Source organism: Nerophis lumbriciformis, linkage group LG10 (assembly GCF_033978685.3).
Source record: "Nerophis lumbriciformis linkage group LG10, RoL_Nlum_v2.1, whole genome shotgun sequence".
Taxonomy (NCBI): Eukaryota; Metazoa; Chordata; class Actinopteri; order Syngnathiformes; family Syngnathidae; genus Nerophis; species Nerophis lumbriciformis.
In genome coordinates, this window is record NC_084557.2 from 28,509,757 (window position 1) to 28,531,753 (window position 21,997).

Below are 21,997 nucleotides of genomic sequence, written 5' to 3' on the forward strand. Positions count from 1 at the left end.
AAAGCCGCTGCTCCTCCACAACAAGAGGAGCCAGATGAGGTGGTTCAGGCATCTGGTCAGGATGCCACCCGAATGCCTCCCTAGGGAGGTGTTTTGAGTGCGTCCGACCGGTAGGAGAAGACCCAGGACACGTTGGGAAGACTATGTCTCCCGGCTGGCCTGGGAACGCCTCGGGATCCCCGGGAGGAGCTGCACGAAGTGGCTGGGGAGAGGGAAGTCTTGGCTTCCCTGCTTAGGCTGCTGCCCCTGCGACCTGACCTCGGATAAGCGGAAGAAGATGGATGGAATAAAGGCAGATGATTGCTGATGTTGCTCTATTGTTGTTGTTGTTGTTGTTTTTGTCTCTCTGTCTAATCCCCCTCTTGTCCCGACAATTTCCCCCTTCTTTTTTTTCTCTTTCTATCCCCTCCTGCTCCGGCCCAGCTGCACTAAATGATAATATAAATACATTTAATAAAGTCAAATACAAATAAGGCAACAAGAAAAGTATCCTACACTTCTCTTTTGTAAAGTAAATCTGAACAGCCGACATGGGCATCTACATCAACTATATGATTTGCTTGAGAAGTTGGACAGGACAAAAAAAAAAAATAATAATAATAATAAAAAATAAAAAAATAAAGGCAGACGATCATATTATATTAAAAATGTAACAATATGAACAACACAACAAAAAAACTTTTGAAAACAAAGAAATTGAAAATAAATATATTTACATTTAACCCTAACCCACAAGACATTGAAACAATGTTAACCTGTCCTTTAAAACTGACTTTGAAACAATGCTGCAAAATAGTTGTATATGTAAATTGAGGCAAAATTGATGTCTGATGTTGGATCAACGTTGTTGGTTGGGAAAAGACCACATTTCATAAATGTCAGAAGCAGACAATAATACATTTCGTAAAAACGTCGCCTAATGATAAATAACGCAACAACGTTCTACATAGTGGTAAATAGAGCGTCCACATAACAGAAGAGTTATAGCACAGTGTGACACTACAGTGTGCCGATAGGAGGAGACTGTTTATCATCTTCCGTGCTTTCACCACCAAACTGGCCCAAAACAGTGACGCCTCCTGTGCATGTTTCTCAACATTTTTTTGTTGACTTGTGCGTACAATTATACACTTTTGATCGGCTTTACAACTCCTCCTTTTGGATTTCAAAACAAAAGCACAAAATCTGCGTCCCTCGACGGCCTCATCCATGCATTGGAGTCCTGGGCCGCAACGCACCGGCTCCAGCCATGGCGGCCAGGAACACCGCCGCTGGCGGCTGTGACCGAACGGAAGGCGAACCGGGAGGTAAAATAATTGCTCTGATGGCGATACGGTCACGATGACATTAGCGGTGCTGACATTTATTAGACGAGAGAGGTGTTTGTGATAGCTTGTCTGCTCAAAGGCTTGACCCTAACTTTGCGTTTTTGCAAAAAGTAGGTCAGTAGATCAGTAGAGCAAAGTCGGTATTTACATTGTTTTTGTAAGGCTTCGCCATATTTCATGTTTCCAACGGCATAAGTCAAACACGACGACGTTTCGGTGCCATTGGTGAATATTACTCTACATTAAACAAGCGCTTTCCCAAAGTAGCCCGAAAGATAGGCAAATGTTAGCTTAGCTTCATAGCTTGGCCTGTTTACCAGGTCTCAATCAGCCGAGTGGTTAAAACTACTCACCACAGCCCTTTTTTGATGATAATAGACTTCACGGTTATGCGTCCCTTTTTGTCTTTTTTAAAATAGAAACAATGCTAGTGTTTGGCCAAACATAAATTTTGCTTTTTAGACTATTTCACGTCTGTGACCCTTTGAACGGTGTTGTTGTTTATTCACTTGACACGAGTAAGGACAAAAGCTGTACATAAACCTGGACTAGTGAGTTTCTTCTAAAAGTCCGCTGTTGAAGTAAAAATGGCATTTTTGGAAGAATCAATTTTTATTACACCATTACCTCAATGTTCTTATTTTAACCTTGAAATGGTAATTATCCATATACAGTAGTACCTCAATTTACGAGCATACTTGGTTGTGTGACCGAGCTCGTTACTCGAAAGCCTTGTATCTCAAAGCAACATCTTTTGATTGATTGATTGAAACTTTTATTAGTAGATTGCACAGTACAGTACACATTCCGTACAATTGACCACTAAATGGTAACACCCGAATAAGTTTTTCAACTTGTTAAAGTCGGGTCCACTTAAATTGATTCATGATACAGATATATACTATCAGATATATACTATCATCGAAATACAGTCATCACACAAGATAATCATCAGAGTATATACATTGAATTATTTACATTATTTCCAATCCGGGGTGTGGGATCTGGAGGGGGGGGGGTTAGGTTTGGTTGTTATCAACACTTCAGTCATCAACAATTGAGAACAGAGAAATGGACATTGGAAACGTGTAGGTCTGACTTGGTACATATGTACAGCAAGTAGTGGACACAGAGAGAGATCAGAAAGCATAAGAAAAAGTATTTACATTTGATTATTTACATTTGATTATTTACAATCCAGGGAGGGTGTTAGTTTAGGGTTGAAGTTGCCTGGAGGTGTACTTTTATCGCGGTTTTGAAGGAGGATCAATCAATCAATCAATCAATCTTTATTTATATAGCCCTAAATCACAAGTGTCTCAAAGGGCTGCACAAGCCACAACGACATCCTCGGTACAAAGCCCACATACGGGCAAGGAAAAACTCACCCCAGTGGGACGTCGATGTGAATGACTATGAGAAACCTTGGAGAGGACCGCATATGTGGGTAACCCCCCCCCCCCCTCTAGGGGAGACCGAACGCAATGGATGTCGAGTGGGTCTGACATAATATTGTGAGAGTCCAGTCCATAGTGGATCCAACATAATAGTAAGAGTCCAGTCCATAGTGGGGCCAGCAGGACACCATCCCGAGCGGAGACGGGTCAGCAGCGTAGAGATGTTCCCAGCCGATGCACAGGCGAGCGGTCCACCCCGGGTCCCCCGGGTCCCGACTCTGGACAGCCAGCACTTCATCCATGGCCACCGGACCTGTGCCCCCCCCTCAAGGAAAAGGGGAGCAGAGGAGAAAAGAAAAGAAACGGCAGATCAACTGGTAGAGATGCCCTTTCTTTTACACCTGTTGGGAGCGCGTTCCACATTGATGTGGCATACAATGAGAATGAGTTAAGACCTTTGTTAGATCGGAATCTGGGTTTAACGTGGTTAGTGGAGCTCCCCTTGGTGTTGTGGTTATGGCGGTCCCATTGATATTAATTGGTGCTCCCCCACCAAAAACATGTTAAGATAAAAGCAAATTGTATTATATTGTTAAAACACTACAATATAATGTAGTACCAACAACTACAGTAGTTCTATGAAGTAATGTAATAATAATTTACAGCATTTACCTGGGAGAGTGCACTTATACAGTAAGCCTGGGTGATATATCAGTTTGATTGATAAATTCAAGTTTTGTGTTGCAGATGATTTAAGAAAAAACAAATCCATGTTTTTAATCCTTTTGCTCCCGCATATTTTTTTCCTCCCAAGAGCTTTCGTAGCTTTCGCCCTACCCCTTGCTACCTTAGAGATTCACACACCTAGCAAAACTTGGCTAATTCTAACACAAACAAAAGCAAGTCGTAAGTTCCTAAGAAAACAAATGTATGATGAGAAAGAAGCACAATGTACAGAGCAAACAGTAAAGCGCCAAGTATGTGGTGCACATACAATGGAAAAGCTTGCGTTTATCCAGTTACTAAAAAACTTTAGTCGTCTCAATGTAACGTGATGATTTATTTGCCTACAATGTACAATACTAAATACATTTTTATTTACAGAATTTTTATTCAAGAAATAAGTTTTAAGTTCGTACTTTATCGAACTGATTATTTTTTATTACTATTTATTGATTATTGGTGTTTTTATTGATTTATTTGAGTTTATTTGAAAGCAATTTTGTAATGCTACATTTGTGTTTACAGAAGTATTTTATTTAAGACAGAAGTTTGAAGTTTGTACTTTATTATTATCAATGGTGGAGATTATTTATTTGCTTGCAATGCTATATTTTGTGAACAGAAGTAATTTGTTCAAAATATTGGTATTGGTAAGGTAAGGTATTGCCTACCAGAGAAAGCTCTTAACTTAGTTATTTGAAAATTGTTCCATAAAAAGTACAATTATTTGGTCTAAAAAGAATACCATATAAATGTAAATTATGCAGTGCATGGTGTCATTTCAAACCACCAGTTTTGATGGAAAAAAATGTTTTAAATTATCTGTAATTTGTATTCATTGGTTTCTTTAAAAAGTAAGGGGGAAAAATCAAATATAATTTTTTTGTAAAAAATGTGAGATTTTATTTTCAGTCTGTATTGCCCAGGCTAACTACAGTATTCAGCTGCTTCTCCATCAAACACACCGTCATCAGCTTCGCCATATTTTCATGGATAAATGTCTGCCATTTAGATGGTAGAGTCTATCAGTGATACTTACCAATTGGTTCGCCAAGTTGGCGACACGCTCAGTCATGTTTTGATGATTTTTTTGTTTTAATTCAATTGAATATCATGAGCTTGGACTCATGCATGTAAGTACCGGTAAGTGTATGCAAACTAACTATAGCAGGAATCTGAGCAGAATGCTTGCACATAAACAGTCATTTTGACCAAGCAGTTTAGTTAACTGGTTTCAGTAAAGTCCCAATTTTTTCATTTTGTGTAGAATGGATGAAGCTCACATCAGTCTGCTTTCCACCAGCATTTTGAGGAATTTGTATTGCTAATTGTTTGTTGACCTTTAGAAAAAAAATATTGGTAATCGGTGTGCTTTGTGTTTCCGCCACAGCTCAAAGGAAAACAGTGTTGTAACCTTAACTGAGCCAAGGAACTTTGTTTACGTTTGAAAAGTTTCACGGCACACCACCAAGAGTGTGATTACTTATTCTGTTGTATTAAAGGAAAGGTAACTTTCCACATACTGTATGTACCTTTTGCCACCAACAGCATGTAATTGTTCTGCCTGTTACTATACATCATTGGCAGCCATAGATAGATAAATAAACATGCTTATTTGACCAATTAAGTGAAATTGGATAATTTCCTTATGATTTCTCAAAAGTGCAACAACACATTACTTTGGAATCACTATGTAAATAAACAGATTATATCAGAATCAGAAGAGTTTTTATTGCCATTGTTTGAGAACGAGTTCACAAACTGGGAATTTTACTTGGCGCAATCGTGCAACATAAAACACACATAACACAGAATAGAATAACATGAGCTGTAACTGAGCTATCAGATGTTATTGTGCATGTGCCATTTGAGTCAGATCGGTCCGTTTATGTTGCAGATGCATTGGGAGATATGCAATTCATATAACATTTGTATTTACTTATGCAAGACTGTCAATCAGTCCAGGCCCAGGGTGTAACTTGTCCAAACTTCTCCCTAAAGTATTCCGACTTCACACTAAAAAAAAAAAATGTCCTCATCTTGTTGTCTTTACTGTTGACTGTAACCTGGTAGTCCAGCTGGTAATTTCTATTTGGGTCACAGTGTGGAAAAGATCTAAAAATAGATGTCATGGCTATCTGCTGCATTGGGTCTGTTGTAGTCGTTAGCTCACATTTCTTCTCCCTGGCTCTCTTCAGAGCCATGCCAGCTTTGCCTTAGCCTTGCCAGATAAACAAGTTCAAACTAGGGCAGTGTAATCCAGAAATGCTAAAGTAAATCCTATATGAGGTTTACTATTTCAGCTAATGTCTGATTGAGAGGGGTGTTATATGAACGGGTTCATGTTTAAAATGTGCTGATTAAAAGTAATAAATGGTATCAGTTAAGGGATGTAATGATATAAACATTCCGTATCATGGATATCGTGACAAAAACTATCGTGGTTATTATTATTATTATTGCTATATTGTTGAATGTGCTCAAATAGTACTTATACACACAGAATTTTTTGGACCAAGTTATTTTTTTTAATAACTAGAATAAGTAGACACACTTAGAAAACCCACTATTTTGCATGTTTTGTGTTATGCTTCACTGATAGTGTTTTAGTCTTAGTATTTTATCTGTTTTCATGGAGTGTTTTAGTCTTAGTATTTTATCTGTTTTATGGCTAAGCTTTTATCATTTTGGAATATTGCTTTGTACTTTGGCACTTTAAAGTACCAGTAGAGTGGAAAAACAAGTTGCTTCTATATTGAAGCTATTATATATATCAGATTTTTATGACACAGAAAGACTTATAAAGTTTGCGAATAAATAGATATGATCAAAATAGTAACAATCACACAAAGATTCCCGAGCCATTTGTAAAGGATAATGACAAAGCCTGTGACGTAGAGGTAGGGACCGCAGATCCCTTCTCTACCAAAAACAATGCTAATCATGCAGCCTTTGTGAGGGCCAACAACAATTACTTTGGGAAAAATTATGAACCAGAACCTTATATTTTTTTATCCTGAATAATAAGGAGGATGATATACAAGTTTTAGAAGCTCTGCTAAACAAATCCAGCTTTAGTGAAACACTAAGCATCATGTAGCAGTATTGCTAAGTTCGAAACAAGATATACAAATTTCAAACATAATTAAACAATAGCTTACTGCACCATGTCTGCTCTTACTTCGATGACGACTGATAGGATGTCCATATCTTCCTGTTTAGATGAACAATTAGTCATGATGCACATGAAGGGTTAACAAGGAAAAGTATCTCTGCAGACACAGTCTTCGGTTGTGTGTGTTTATCTCTATCTCTGTGTATAAATTGAATGTCACAGATGAGCAACTTTTGGATTCATGGTTAAATCGTCCTATTATTCAGATGAAAGGCATGATTTATAATTTAGGATAACTTTAACGAGCCAAGACACGATGATTCGGGAGCAGCAGAACATCGCTGTCAGCTCACAGTAAAGCACCATAGGGCTACTTAGCTGTTTAGATCATTGTCCCGCTAAAAAAAGTTTGTCTGCGTTTCCACTTATATTAACAACATCGCTAATATTAGGTTAATATTCAGGTCACTATTTGTATATAGAGTATTGAATGTGTTATTCTTATAGCCACATCTGTGTTTTTACTTCCGTACCTGACGGTTTTGGCAACAGTTGTAGCCGAAACCGTCAGTTACGGAAGTAAACGCACAGTTCTGACTATAAGAATAACAAATTGCATAATTGTTTTGAAGACTTAATGAACATCTATGGATCATATAGAGTGTTGTCGGCGGGTTTTGGATGGTTATTTAGAGGGTTTTATGGGCGAAATAGAGAGGCTTCATTGACTACATTGTTAGCGGACTTTTTATGTGTTTATTTATTTCCGACTTAGAATGCATTAAAAAAAGAAAAACATGTGTTTATGACTTATACAGGGATTGTGAATCATAGACAGCACGTCTAATTTTTGCCTATTTGTAGTATGACTGATCTAATCAGAAGCGTTACTCCAGTGACGTCAATCTGCAGGAATAGCCGAAGGTATTTGGAGCGGAATATTTAAAATGGCGGACTGAATTTGTCGCAGTTTGTGATGTTTAAACTGTGTTTTTACATACTTTGCAAATTGTAAATATGATTGGATATGGTTTAATGGATACAATGAAACATAACGTATATAAAGTCAACTTGTTTTTCCACTCTACTGGTACGTTAAGATGTATTTAAATGAAAAGTGCAAAGAAAATCCATAAAATATTTCGGGTGGGCGTTGCGGCATCCTACTGTGTTCAGCGGTCCTTGAACGATAAATATAGAACGATCACTCTGAGCACAGCCTGTAGGTTCAATGTGCACAATTCAATAGCTTAGTTGCTCAGAAAGCAATGTGTTTATATAACTTTAGATTGGTGTATGTCATTTCTTAATGGGAAAGACATTGTCTCTTGTTTTCATGTTAGCATTTAAGCTACCAAGCTGGCTGGCTAGTTTTAACCATCAGGAGTTTCACCGCAGTTATCATTAATGCCGTTTATCATTACATTCCTGTATCAGTGTTTTCCATACATTCGTTTATTCTTGGCGGTCCGTGACGGACCGCAACAGAAAGATTGGCCCTGCCTTTTTCTTTTTTAAATTTGAAATTATTGCTTCTGCTGTATTATTATTTTCAGAAAGAAGCAATATAGGACATACTTTTTTCAACTTTTAATTTTTCTTATTGAATCGGCAGTTCATTTTTATTTTCCCTTCTTTTTCAGAGAATGTAATTGTTGAGGAAAACCAAATGACCTCCATCTCTCTACCCAGTCTAATGGCTCCAACCTCGATGGTTGGCATGTCCTTGGGCCTGGAAATGCCCCGGAAACGAAAGGGCAGTGTGGACAACCAGTAAGTATGAGTGTTTGCTTCTGACTTAGCTCTTCTCAAAACATATGAATCAAATTAAATTAACTTTGTTGATGTCGCCGTTTTTTCTTAGGGAAACTAAATTGCCATCCTTCTCAAGTGAATATATGGATGAGGACCAAAATAGGTTGGTGCTGTTTACTTTAAATAAAGCTGAATTCTACACTTTGTGGTTCGAGCTCAACATTTCTAAATTTTACAGGAGTTTGTTGCCATTTTACACCCACTCTATTGAAATATGCCACACAGTTGAGAATGGTTTTCTTTCTTGTCTGCAGTTCTGATGGAGAGGACCAACATGCTAAAATGAAATGTTTTAGGTAGCACAGTACATTAATATTGAATCAATTAGCTGCACTGCTGAAGAAAAATATATCTTAATCCTCATCATCATCTTCATCTCCTTGCAGGGAACCACACAGCCAAATTGAGAAAAGGAGACGGGACAAAATGAACACGCTCATTGACAAGCTGTCCGTCATGATTCCAACATGTAACCCAATGTCTCGTAAACTGGACAAACTCACTGTGCTCAGAATGGCCGTGCAGCACCTCAAATCCCTCAAAGGTACTTTGAAAAACCTATAGTTGATTATTAGTGTTTGCTAACCCATTCACTTAATCATGAATAATTATGACTTCTGGTAAAAAAAAAAATGGACTCACCAGTCTTGGTGGATGTACATTCATTTGTTTCATTTTGTAGAAAAAAAGCAGGTAACAGACATGACACAAAACTTGTCATTTCAAATGGCTACTTTATGGCTTTAAGAAATCAAGAAAATACATTGTGGTAGTCAGTAACAGTTTAATTTTTAGCTCAATTCCAGAAAAAAAAAATATGAAAGCACTCAATTCTGAGGAAAATTATTGAATCATGAAAAACAAACAAAAACACTTCAACACACACCGTGCCTCACAGCCTGCATGCAGTCTGTCAGGCATGGACTTAACGAGTGACAAACAGTGCTCTTCATCAATCTTGCGTCAACTTTCTCTGATTGCTGTTGTCCGATCAGCTTTGCAGGTTGGTGTCTTGTCATGGATCATTGTCTTCAATTTCCGCCACAGATTTCAAAAGCCTAATGACTATATTTTTGTGTCATGTTTGTCTGCTTTTTTTTGATAAAAAACTTAAACAAGTGAATGAACGTCCTCCAAGTCTAATTTGCAATTCCATAAGTATACCCGCGGGGTCTTAAAAATCTTTAAATTCAATAATTCGAATTTAAGGCCTTAATAGGTCTTAAATTCTATCAAAATCTTGTTAAGTCTTAAATACGACCATGAAAAGTCTTAAAGATAATTAGTTAAGCTTAAAACAAATGGATAAACTTCAGTCTCATTTTTAAATGTTTTGATTTTTAAGAGTGGGTATATAACTACAAAACTGAACTAATTAATTAACTTTGCAGCCCGGTCAAAATTTATCGAGCACAACACGTGTGTGCATTTTGTTACAGCAGAGTTTAGCTAGCAGCGGTGGTTACGAAAGCCCACCATTATTTGTGTAAGATGGTAAGTGCAATTTCAACGATTCGTGGCTGTGGAATGAACAAGTTAATGCATGATTGAAGCTGGTGGATGGAAAAAGAGAATTATTTTCACCGATTTTACAACTCTGGTCAGGATGGGCAGCGTTTGTAAACATTGCGGTGAAAGTGAATGGGACAATAATGAAAAAGACGAAAATCCGGAACAAGTTTTTGTCAAAATATGCTAAAACACCACAACACCTGCACAACTGCAAAGTGATCAGCTTCAAAAAGAGCGTTATGTGGGTAAAGTGACAATAATTACAGAAGAATCAGAATCAGAAATAATGCATCTCAGCTTTTACAGTATAAGGATGATGACGTAATCGGACGTGTTGATATACCCTCCATCCATCCATTTTCTACCGCTTGTCCCTTTTGGGGTCGCGGGGGGTGCTGGAGCCTATCTCAGCTGCATACGGGCGGAAGGTGAGGTACACCCTGGACAAGTCGCCACCTCATCGCAGGGCCAACACAGATAGACAGACAACATTCAAACTCACATTCACACACTAGGGCCAATTTAGTGTTGCCAATCAACCTATCCCCAAGTGCATGTTTTTGGCGGTGGGAGGAAGCCGGAGTACCCGGAGGGAACCCACGCAGTCACGGGGAGAACATGCAAACTCCACACAGAAAGATCCTGAGCCTGTGATTGAACCCAGGACTACTCAGGACCTTCGTATTGTGAGGCACATGCGCTAACCCCTGTTCCACCGTGCTGCTATACGTACATTGACAGCCAATTTAGATCTGGGAATGGCGAGAAAGACACGTAAAAGCATAGTTCCACCCCCCTTTTCCTCGCGAGGATTATGAGTAATTCTTCATCTAAACGGGTCTATAACAAGATTCTATCAGTTGCCGTACTAATGACAGCAGACATTGTACAGTAAGTGATGTTTTATAATGTTTGTTGGCTCGAATGAAGTCTGTAGTGCGTAATAATCAGTGATGTTGTTGGGGGGGAAAAAACTAACCTTTTGATGCGTTTTATTAAATTAATGTGCCGCGTATGTTTAAAATGAGCAAAATACGTAAATATTAAATGTTATTATAAATGTGCCCGTTACTACACTGCATATACTCACAGCATGTATATAAAATATTAATGGAGGTGTTTGGATGTTTTTAAGGGCCTTATAGGCAAAATAGAGCGACTCCCATAGGCTCAATCGTAAGCAGACTTTTGATCGCATTTATTTATTTGGAATAAATAAATAAAATGCATAAAACAACAAAAATGTGTTCTTGTCTTACATAAGGATTGTAAATTTAAAAAAGTGCGCTTCCCCTTTAAAATGTATTCATTGTATTACATACAAATTCACATATACTCACATACATACAGTACATAGGTACTTACGTTCCCACAAACATACACAAATACAGTACATATTTACATACTCAGTATTGTTGTGTTTGCTTTTGTTGTTTTCGTCTCTCTGTTTAATCCCCCTCTTGTCCCCACAATTTCCCCCTCTGTCTTCTTTTTTTTTTTCTCTTTCTATCCCCTCCAGCTCCGGCCCGACTGCACCAAATGATAATATAAATACATTTAATAAAGACAAATACAAATAAGGCAACAAGAGAAGTATCCTACACTTCTCTTTTGTAAAGTAAATCTGAACAGCCGATATGGGCATCTACATCAACTATATGATTTGCCTGAGAAGCTGGACAGGACATAAAAAATAAAATGTATTCATTATGGTCTTAAAAAAGTCTCAAATGTGACCTGTAATAAACCTGCAGAGACCCTGTATATCGATTAATAATCCTTAATCAAGAAAGTTATGTTCCACTATAGCTAAAGATTAATTGAATTGTTATAGTTTTGGCCATAACATATTGTTGTAAGACTCTCAATAATAGCAGTACGTAACTTTTGTGGAATGGTTATTAAATTTGCGCATATTTCAGGTTCCTCGAGCGCTTTTTCTGAACTCAACTGCAAGCCATCATTCCTGCCTGACGAGGAGCTCAAACACCTCGTCTTAAAGGTAAAACAATACTTGATTTGCACAAATCTGCCATGTTCAATCATTAATTTTAAAGGCTTTTATTTTTGAAGGACTCTCACATTTGATTATCAGACTGGCACATCAGATGCTTCCTATTCTCTCTCTTTTTGTTGTCGTGCAGGCTGCGGATGGCTTCCTGTTTGTAGTTGGCTGCGATCGGGGGAAAATTGTTTTTGTCTCTGAGTCCGTCTCGAAGATATTAAATTATAGTGGGGTAACATCTTTTTTTGTTATTGTTTTTTTTCCTACTCTATCTGCAGTAATAATGTACATGTTTCGACAGACCAAATAGGCTTTTTTATAAAAAGTATCAAACTTTCATTATCCATTACTTTCTTTTACATTCTTCCTTTGTTTGACTCCGGTGTCCAACATGTTTGTACTTTGTGTTAAATACTTTGTAATTGTATGGTTTTGTAATTATTAGCACCCAATGTTGGTCAATTTCACAAGCTTTACCTTTTCATTACAGGCAGAACTGATTGGACAGAGCTTCTTTGATTATGTACACCCTAAAGACATGGGAAAAGTAAAGGAGCAGCTGTCAGCGTCTGAACTGTACCCTCGTGAACGGCTAATTGATGCTAAAAGTAAAGCATTTGTTTCTTACTGTGGGAGTGTGTTTGGAGCGTATGTAATGGTTCTGTCGTTTCCGTAGCTGGTCTTCAGGTGCAGGCAGACCTCCCAATTGGAGCAGCACGACTATGTTCAGGCGCACGACGCTCTTTCTTCTACCGCATGAAATGCAACAAAATATCTGTCAAAGTTGAGGAGAAAGAATTCCAGGCTAGCACCTCCAAAAAGAAAGGTAATTAAATAATTCTAATCAAATATTAATTACTTTTGATACTGATCTTAATATAATACACCATAAAAAAGGCAAATACTTTACCTTAAGCAGGCCTAAAAAAAAAGGATTTTAGATACATGTGTGCCATGTAGTTTATAACAGTCAGTTTGTATACTGTATGTGTGCTTCCAGAGTTACAGAAGTACTGCACAGTCCATTGCACAGGCTACATGCGCAGCTGGCCCTCAAGTCAGCTGGAAGCAGAGGGTGAGGGTGATGCAGAGAAGCAGGAGAGCTCCCACTTCAGCTGTCTGGTCGCCGTGGGGCGCATCCACTCCCACTTGTCTCCTCAAGTCAATGGAGAATTCCGGGTCAAACCCACCGAGTTCATCACACGGTATGCCATGGATGGCAAGTTCACCTTTGTCGACCAAAGGTAAAATGTAATTGTACTGCAAGTGTTATTAGGGGTGTCCTGATCCGATATTGATATCGTTCAGATTACAGCAAAAAAACAAAAAACAAAACCAAGTATCGGATGATATCGGCTTGCATCTAAAATCCCTGATACAAACAGTCCTGCGGCACATTTACTTGTACAAAGTTTGACTGACAGTTATCAGATAGATGTCTTCCAGTTAGCAAACATGGTTGGTCTTTTCTTGTACTTTAGTGAAGTAATTTTACAAAAGTTAAACATGGTAGGCTATACTGTAGGCCAGGGGTCCCAAAAATAAGGCCAGCAGGCCAGATCCGGTGTATGTGTAGTAGTGCATGTGTGCGTGCAAGCTCACACGATTATTCCATCCATCCATCCATTTTTTACCATTTACACTTATTTTACCATCATACAGTGCATGCTTTTTGGGTAAAATAGAATGTAATAAAATATTTGTTAATTAAATGCAAAAATCCTCCTATTTGCGTGCGTAAAGTACTTTTTTTGAAACCTTTATTTTGTTAGTGCAGTCAGACCAGATGTGGCGCACCGCACTATTATTGTGAAGGGAGGAAGTGTGTGTGTTGCTTTTGTTCTCAACTTGACGAGTAGACAATTTGAGGCTATAAAAAAAGAAAGCCTCTCAAGGTGCGACTGTTGTTTATTGATCTTACATAGATGATGTCGTTCACAACAACAGAAGTAGATGAGATGTGTTGTGGGTGTATGGATCGATCTTGCTCGCTTTAGCTTTGTATATTTAGTTGCTGTTTCAAGTGATCGTATCGACATTGTTTAGTTCAGGACGTGGCGGTCGACTGTGTCGGGATGAATGAACGGCCCAGAACACATTATTTTCCCAAACAAATGTTCTTTCTCTTCACAATAATAACATTTCACTTACATTTTTCTCAATTTCTCTGATATTCTCTGCTTTTAACAGTGGAAATCCCCTATTTTATTGGCCAATTATGTGGCTCTGTCCGTGGTTATGTGAACTCGCGCGGAAATCATGTGCCTTACCTTTTTTGTTGAGTTGAGTGATTATTGATTCGGCATATTAGCGCTGTGTTAAATAAAAAGTAGCAACAATGGTGAGATCCTAAACTTCTAGTAGGTGTGGTCTTGTTTTCACTCATTCGCTCCTCATCTGTTTCACTGTTACATGCTCCAGAATTTGAGTGCACCTGGCGCGGCCCATTAATCTTTTTTTTTTTTATTACCAGTATTATATTTTCATAACCGTGATAAGCCATAATCAAAATCATAATTTGATTTTGTGTGTGTGAGTGTGTGCGTGTATGTATACGTGCATACATACATAGACATGTGTGTATATATGTGTAATAGGTCATTAAGTAAGCAATACCACATTTGTCAATATAAACCAGTATTCAATTAATAATAGTTGCATATTACTTGCACATACTAAGTCTCCTCGGCAGATTCGTGCTAATATTGTATTGGATTCATATCGTTATCGGCCAATACTCCAATATCAGTATGGTATTTGAAGTGAAAAAGGACACCCGTATGTAGTGTGAAGAAGAAAGACTGAGTGACATGTCAAGAGGGAAAGTGTTTTTCTACCAGATTCTGTCATTGAGGCTTGTTTTACAGAGCAACAACCATTCTTGGTTATCTTCCCCAAGAGTTGCTTGGGACTTCATGCTATGAATACTTCCATCAAGATGACTTACCACATTTAGCTGACCGGCATCGAAAAGGTAAGTTTATATGTAAGCCCATATATAAGCCCATATATTTAGTTTTGATGTTTTTATAATTGTGTTGACTAGGGCTGCACGATTAATTGAAATTGAATCGACATTGAGATTTTAATTACTGCGGTTAATAACCAGCATATGTTTTTTTTGGGGGGGGGGGGGTCTCTGCCGTTGGCCGCCATTTGAGTGACAGACATGTTGACCAATCAGAATTGTTGAGCCTCACATTTGTTTGTCTCTCGCTTCAAACAGGAAGAAATGTGTCTTATCTTGTGCATCGCTCTCAGCACCTGAGCGTGTTTATTTAACAGTGTACCGTAAATAGCTGAACCGAGTGACCCCTTTTTTCAGTCATTAACAACCTTTGTCTTGCGGGAGGCGAAAGCAGGGCGCGGCCGCAGACACAGACACACACTACAGAGAGCCTAGCGACTCGCCGATGAAAAGTGCTGCAAACTAACACAAATTAGGAAAATAAAGATTTCAAAGCTAAGTCTTGTTGTGGGAATATTTCAGCTTCAACACGGACAAATTAACAAAAATGCCATCGCGATCACGTGATAGCAATAAACAAAAAGACAACATCCAACCTAATTTTTGCCTCTGGGAAAAAACAATGCACAGAAATGAATAAAAAAAATTGTTTATTCATTGAGGATAACAAAGTTATTTTATTTACCTTCCAATGACCGTCCAATCGTAAACCATTCTACTGTAATGAGAAACATATCCTTATGTCCTTTTAAATGTTTACTTCCATAATATATATATTTTGATTACATACATTCATCCATCCATTTACTACCACGTGTCCCTCTTGGCGTGGCAAGGGGTGCTGAAGCCAATCCCAGCTGCACTCGGGCGGAAGGCGGGGTACACCCTGGACAAGTCGCCACCTCATCGCAGGGCCAACACAGATAGACAGACAACATTCACACACTCACAAGTACACACTAGGGCCAAATTACATTATAATCACTGTATATCCATCCATTTTCTACCGCTTATTCCCTTCAGGGTCGTGGGGGGCGCTGGAGCCTATCTCAGCTACAATCGGGCAGAAGGCGGGGTACACCCTGGACAAGTCGCCACCTCATCGCAGGGCCAACACAGATAGACAGACAACATTTACACTCACATTCACACACTAGGGCCAATTTAGTGTTGCCAATCAACCTATCCCCAGGTGCATGTCTTTGGAGGTGGGAGGAAGCCGGAGTACCCGGAGGGAACCCACGCAGTCACGGGGAGAACATGCAAACTCCATACAGAAAGATCCCGAGGCCGGGATTGAACTCACGACTACTCAGGACCTTCGTATTGTGAGGCAGACGCACTAACCCCTCTTCCACCGTGCTGCCCTGTCACTGTATAGTTTTAATAAAAATATTTATTCAGTTAAAGTTCTGTCTGCATAAAGTCAAATATGTTTGACAGTAAATTATTGCACATTGTTCTAACATGTGGCACATTGAGACAAGAATACGTTAATTGACAGTTTAAAAGTTAAATGTATTCCATCACTCATTATTTTGCAGTTTTATGCAATTTTATGTATAAAATATAAAATCGCAATTTTGGAGAAAAAAAAATACAATAAGGTTTTTTCTCAACATCGTGCAGCCCTAGTGTAGTAGACCTCTTCAACCAAGCTCGAATGTCGGAGACTGAGATTTTTCTAATTCTGACTGTTTCTTTTTCTTAGTGTTGCGGAGTAAAGAGAAAATAGAGACAAATCGCTACAAATTCAAAACGAAATATGGCTCTTTTGTCACTCTGCAAAGTCAGTGGTTTAGTTTTGTAAACCCCTGGACCAAAGAAGTTGAATATATTGTGTCAACCAATACAGTTATATCGTAAGTAGATGTTTAGCACGTTATCTCATTGAAAAAGTCTGTCTGCTTTTAATAGAGCTTCCCCTTTTTGTCACTACAGGCATGACCACAGTCGAACAATCCGGTCAGGAAACAAGACTGAACAGTCAAACCCTTCAAAGGCTTTTGGAGGTGAGTTAAAATAGGTATTATAAACATTGAGACATACAATAGTATGTTAATGACATGTGGTATTTATTTTTGTCAGAAGATAGAAAAAAATCTCTTCCAATTATACCAGGCATCTCTACCACACCTGGCGTATATGCTGGAAGTATCGGGACCCAGATTGCTAATGAGCTGCTTGACTTCCACAGGTTTGGCATTGAAACGCTGAATTTAATTTTTTTGATTTTTCTATTTAGGCCAGGGCTGCACAAAATATGTGGAAAAAAATACGATCTCAATTCAGACAAACATGCAATCTAATTTCCAAGTGACGACAATCTTTTTTTCTATTTTTACCTAATAAGCTGCAATATATACAACCCATCCATCCATTTTCTACCGCTAGTCCCTCTCACACTCGGGCGAATTTAGTGTTGCCAATCAATCTATCCTCTGGTGCATGTCTTTGGAGATGGGAGGCAAACACTGCCATTTTACTCAAAATTACTACTAAAACTACTACAGGTATTACTGTCTAGTGAGTGAGAATGCCAGGGGTTTTTAATTTGATGGATTATTGTCAGTCTTCCTATTCATTTCTTTCAAGAAAGTCCCCAGTCAACTGTCCCCCATGTAGTAAGGCAGAGCAACCAAAGGAGCCTTCTTTAAAGCAGAACAAGAAAAAGAGTGGGATTTCTTTAAAACAAAATACAGATTGGTGTGCATACGTGAGGGCACGTACATTTTCCAGATTAGTGCAGCCCTAATCATAATGCTTGTTATTGTTAAACTGTTTTATCATGTTTAAATGACAGGGTTTGGCATTTTAAAACGTTGTGTTATCTTTTAGAATGAACTCAACGCCCTCCAGTGGTAGTGTGAGCCCGTTTAGTCTGCTACAGGACAAATCTCCACTCACAATTCACAATCTAGTCAACAACAATGTAAGTGCATCTTACATATATTGTATTTGTTTGGCTGTATTTGTTTTTTTTTATTCAGTGGAAGGATTTATTATTACATATTTTCAATTTTCTCAGTAGGCTTGCTAATTAAATGTATTTTAAGAACTATGATTTATTTGTTACTTTTTTTTGTAGTCATTATAGTTGTTTTTTCTGACATGCATTCTTTTATATCTAGAATAGAATATCACTGTGACTTATATAAACTATTGTTTTCATTTAAGTGTCACATCGAGCAAAATGATTTTATTATTGAATAATATTTTAGATTTTGTAAATTCGAAATTTGACATTAATGTGTCATAAAATTTAATCATGGAGACAAACTGGTATCTTAGCTGTGGCTCATGCTTTTTTTGTTCAGTCTGAATGGCCTGTAATGCAATCGACATATTTGTTGTGCCTTCTATATTACAGTAACGGTTTTAATAGGTTAAATCAATTGATTTTGTTGCCAGGTTAGATTTAGCCTCAACAGATGAATTGCCATTTTCATTTCATTATGTCTTTTGCTGTATAGATGCCAAATGGTGAAGCCACAGAAATGGAGATCCCAGAGAAATCGAGCTCAGAGGGTGACCCTAAAGCGGCTTTATTCCCTGGAGAGGAGAAACTCATGGGTACGTTTTTTGATACTGTATCACTAAATGTAGTCAGTGAAAATTGTTTTACGCCTTTAGTTTAGGCATGTGCACGTATGTCATAGCCAAAACAATTATGGCCAACCACTGGACACTTGCAGCATATGTACGTAAAACACTTCTCCAACTAAGTTACGGCACCGTTATGCATCCAACTTATTACATCAGTCAATCAAACTTTATTTATATAGCACTTTTCATGCAAAGGCAAGTTGTGCACACAAGGTGCTCTACGCTAGCAAAATAAAAACAGCACTAAAGAAAATATTAAGAAGTGGCATTACACTGAGAATTTTGGAAAAAACGCCACGGTTGAACAGTGCAGATTACGTAAATTTTTTGTTATTCTCCAGTGTAAACACCCTAGGACATTTAGTTGTTTCTTTGATGGTGTTTATTCAAAACTGTTCATTGGATGAGAAACTGTCTTTATGACGAAAGGGCTTCTCACCTTGTTCTTGTCCAATGTCCCTTAATCTCACCACAGGGGAGAACTCCCAGTTAGATTTGGACAGCGTGGTTGAACCGGGCTTTGGAAATCTTACCAATGACGAGGCAGCTATGGCCGTGATCATGAGACTCTTGGAGACAGACTCGAACTTGGGCGAAGCAGAGGACTTTGAAGATATGCACTGGTCCTTATAGAATCCACACTTGAAAAGCAAGACAGTGACACCAGGTTTTTAGTTTTTAAACCAATCGTATGAACTGTGCAGTCCTCAAATGGCAATATGCAACCGTTTTGTCGGCGAAAAGGAACATCTGCTCTTTCTCTGGAGGAGGTCATGCGCCAAACTCGGCCTTACAGCAGTCTGCCTGCCATGGAAAACCTTCATCACATTTACCTCTTTTCCACTACGGCTGTTTCAGAGTTGGTTCGGGGTGGGTTCCAAAAGTTCCTGCAGAGATTTTATTTTCTGTTATTAAGCGTGCTGAGCAAGATAAGTTTTTTCTGATTCTCGACTGTCTCCAAAAGCTTGTTGGGCGGAGTTACCTCCCGTCATGGCCGGATTTTAACCGTCCAATTTTGCAAACATTTTTCACTGCCAATCACGATGTCCGACAAACAGTGTAGTAAATGATGTTGAGTATTATTAAAAGTGATTTTCACAGGCACATTCTGTAATATTACATTCGCTGTTACTTTGGCCATCAAAAGCGTGCTGCCGTGCCATAGAAGGAATGTGCTTCCACCGCATACACACTAGAAACTTTGCTTTTTTCTACATTTTTTGTTTTATTCACCCTCATATAACATTTATGTTTATGGTTCATATATTGGTGGCTGGAGAGAAAACTTATTTGGAGCAGACCATCACAGAGCTGTGTTACTGCGTGTTTGACCTAATTTTACATAACGTTTTCCGGTTTGCACTTAATTTTTTTTTTTTTGACGCGCTCAAAGTTATGCACGTTTCTCTTATTCATATTCTCTCATCCAGCCTCCGTACACGCCCCAAAAGTACTTAAGTTTTGAATGAAGGCGGGCTCATTATTAATGAGGCGTATTTGCTGTGACACCTTTTTTTGGTTGCATGAAAATTGTAGAACATGGAGTTTTAAATACCAGTTTTAAATGTCATTTAAATCCATGAAAAAGATAACACTTTAAATTTGAAAAGACTGTATCCATCCAGACAGTGCTTGTCATGTGAACGTCTGTGTCGCCGTGGTAACGTAGTGTGTGTATGCACGCTTCAACAGCGTCTTCTACTTCCTGGCTGGTTGTGAATAATAATCCATAGATGAAACTTTATTTACTTATTATAACCATCCTGATGTCATTTGTGGTGTTAAGAGTTATGTTTCGTACAAATGTTTGGGAAGCCGGGGGCTTGAACAGCTTGTGTGTGTGTGTGTGTGTGTGTGTGTGTGTGTGTGTGTGTGTGTGTGTGTGTGTGTGTGTGTGTGTGTGTGTGTGTGTGTGTGTGTGTGTGTGTGTGTGTGTGTGTGTGTGTGTGTGTGTGTGTGTGTGTGTGTGTGTGTGTGTGTGTGTGTGTGTGTGTGTGTGTGTGTGTGTGTGTGTGTGTGTGTGTGCGCGTGCGTGTGCGACAGTTTGATTTTAACTGTCAAAAAATCAATTGATAGATGCCATATTTTATATGTATTTTCTATAAAATAGTCACATAGTTCAATAATCACAGTCTTGACGCATTGAAATTTGGTTAGGATGTTCAAACACCACAGATATACGTACGTTGTCTTCCGCTGTCACACTTACGAGACAACGATGTGCATTTCGATTTATGATAGTTAATATAGAGTGACATGATGGTCATTTCATCTTCATTTTAATGGATGTTTCCAGATGTGTCAATTGAAGCGATCAGAATGGATTTGATAGTTTTCTGGACGTTTCGCTTATCATTTTATTACATGTGGTGTACACTGCATCCCAACTTTAGGAGCAATACAATAATTCACCTTCTAGAGGCGCTGAACTTATTCCAGCCTCAGAAACATGTAAGAACAAAAGTACTTAAAAGTAAACTGCACTTTTTTGGATATTTGCCTATCGTTCACAATGGTTATGAGAGACAAGAAGACAGACATATTCTACAAAGCACCAACAATACTTCCATTTACATTTTCTGACTTCAATTTTAACCAAGTGTTAGTGATATTGTTATTATAAGCGCTAACGCAGACAAACTATTTTAGTGGCGCGTTGTCGAGAGAGCTAACTAGCTTGTTGCTGCTATATTGCCGTTATGAGCTGGTAGACTGCTTTCTTGCCTCCGACTGTTTATTTACGATCATAAATAATGCCTCTTACCTTGAGAGTAGAAGGATGAGGACATAACCTGACAAGTTGGTCAACTTTGGCATCCAATTTAGACCCGGAAATGGTGAAAAACACGCTGGTATCCATGCCCTTTTTTCTTTGCGAAGATTATGACTCATTCTTGATCAAACGGGAAGATATAAACATTCCATCAGTCGACATCCCAGTGACAGCAGACAGTGTACAGTAAGTGATGGTTTAATATGCTTGTTGGCTATCATGAAGTCTGCAGCGAGTAGTAATCAGGGATGTTGACAAATAAAAAAGCGAAAGTCATGATGCGCTTTTGAAGTTAATGCATCGCCGTATGCTTTGAATGAGTAAAATGTGTAAATAATACAGGTTATTATGAATGTGCCTGTTACTCATTACATATGCATACAGTGTGTATATACAAACTTGATGGAGGTGTTTGGATGTTATAAGCACTTTATAGGCAGATTAGAGCGACTCCCACTAGCTCCATTGTAAGTAGACTTTTGATCTCATTTATTTACTATTTAGAATGCATTAAAAAAAGAAAAACTTTGGTGTGCTTGTCTTACATAATGATTGTGAATGATGGGCAAAATTCTAAAAAAAAGTGCAGTTCTCCTTTAAGTTTACGAGAGAATACGCTTAAAGCCAGGTTTGTCAGGGAAAGCCCACATTTAAGATTGCTCTACTCAAAGGATGTGGATGAAGGTGCGCAGCAATGTCCGCGCAGTTGCACACCATTTTTCGCATAAGCACGTGGGAGAATAGGGAGTTACATG

The 21,997-nt window shown here is 38.4% G+C and overlaps 1 protein-coding gene across 5 annotated transcripts; it reads left to right on the forward strand.

The window, feature by feature from the left end:
- Positions 1-1,007: 1,007 nt before the first annotated feature.
- On the forward strand, positions 1,008-20,609 carry bmal2 (basic helix-loop-helix ARNT like 2). Of its 5 annotated transcripts, none has more exons than XM_061969911.1 (17): positions 1,008-1,307; positions 8,207-8,336; positions 8,428-8,481; positions 8,633-8,674; positions 8,765-8,922; positions 11,813-11,892; positions 12,035-12,127; positions 12,386-12,503; positions 12,572-12,721; positions 12,896-13,139; positions 14,763-14,869; positions 16,575-16,725; positions 16,805-16,875; positions 16,952-17,060; positions 17,702-17,795; positions 18,337-18,436; positions 18,945-20,609. In XM_061969911.1, exons 1-17 carry the CDS (start codon positions 1,250-1,252, stop codon positions 19,100-19,102), a joined length of 1,917 nt encoding a protein of 638 aa, XP_061825895.1. In that variant the 5' UTR covers positions 1,008-1,249; the 3' UTR covers positions 19,103-20,609. The 5 variants fall into 5 exon arrangements, with proteins under 5 accessions (XP_061825895.1, XP_061825896.1, XP_061825897.1 ...); XM_061969912.1 differs by having other exon boundaries at positions 16,955-17,060; XM_061969913.1 differs by having other exon boundaries at positions 16,985-17,060.
- The last annotated feature ends 1,388 nt before the right edge of the window (positions 20,610-21,997 follow it).

Excerpts from the sequence above, each read along its gene's own strand:
- bmal2 (XM_061969911.1), top strand. The coding sequence starts at position 1,250 with ATGGCGGCCAGGAACACCGCCGCTGGCGGCTGTGACCGAACGGAAGGC. Across the intron at positions 8,675-8,764 it reads GCTAAAATGAAATGTTTTAG|GGAACCACACAGCCAAATTG; the intron begins GTAGCACAGTAC and ends ATCTCCTTGCAG. Across the intron at positions 16,876-16,951 it reads CCCTTCAAAGGCTTTTGGAG|AAGATAGAAAAAAATCTCTT; the intron begins GTGAGTTAAAAT and ends TATTTTTGTCAG.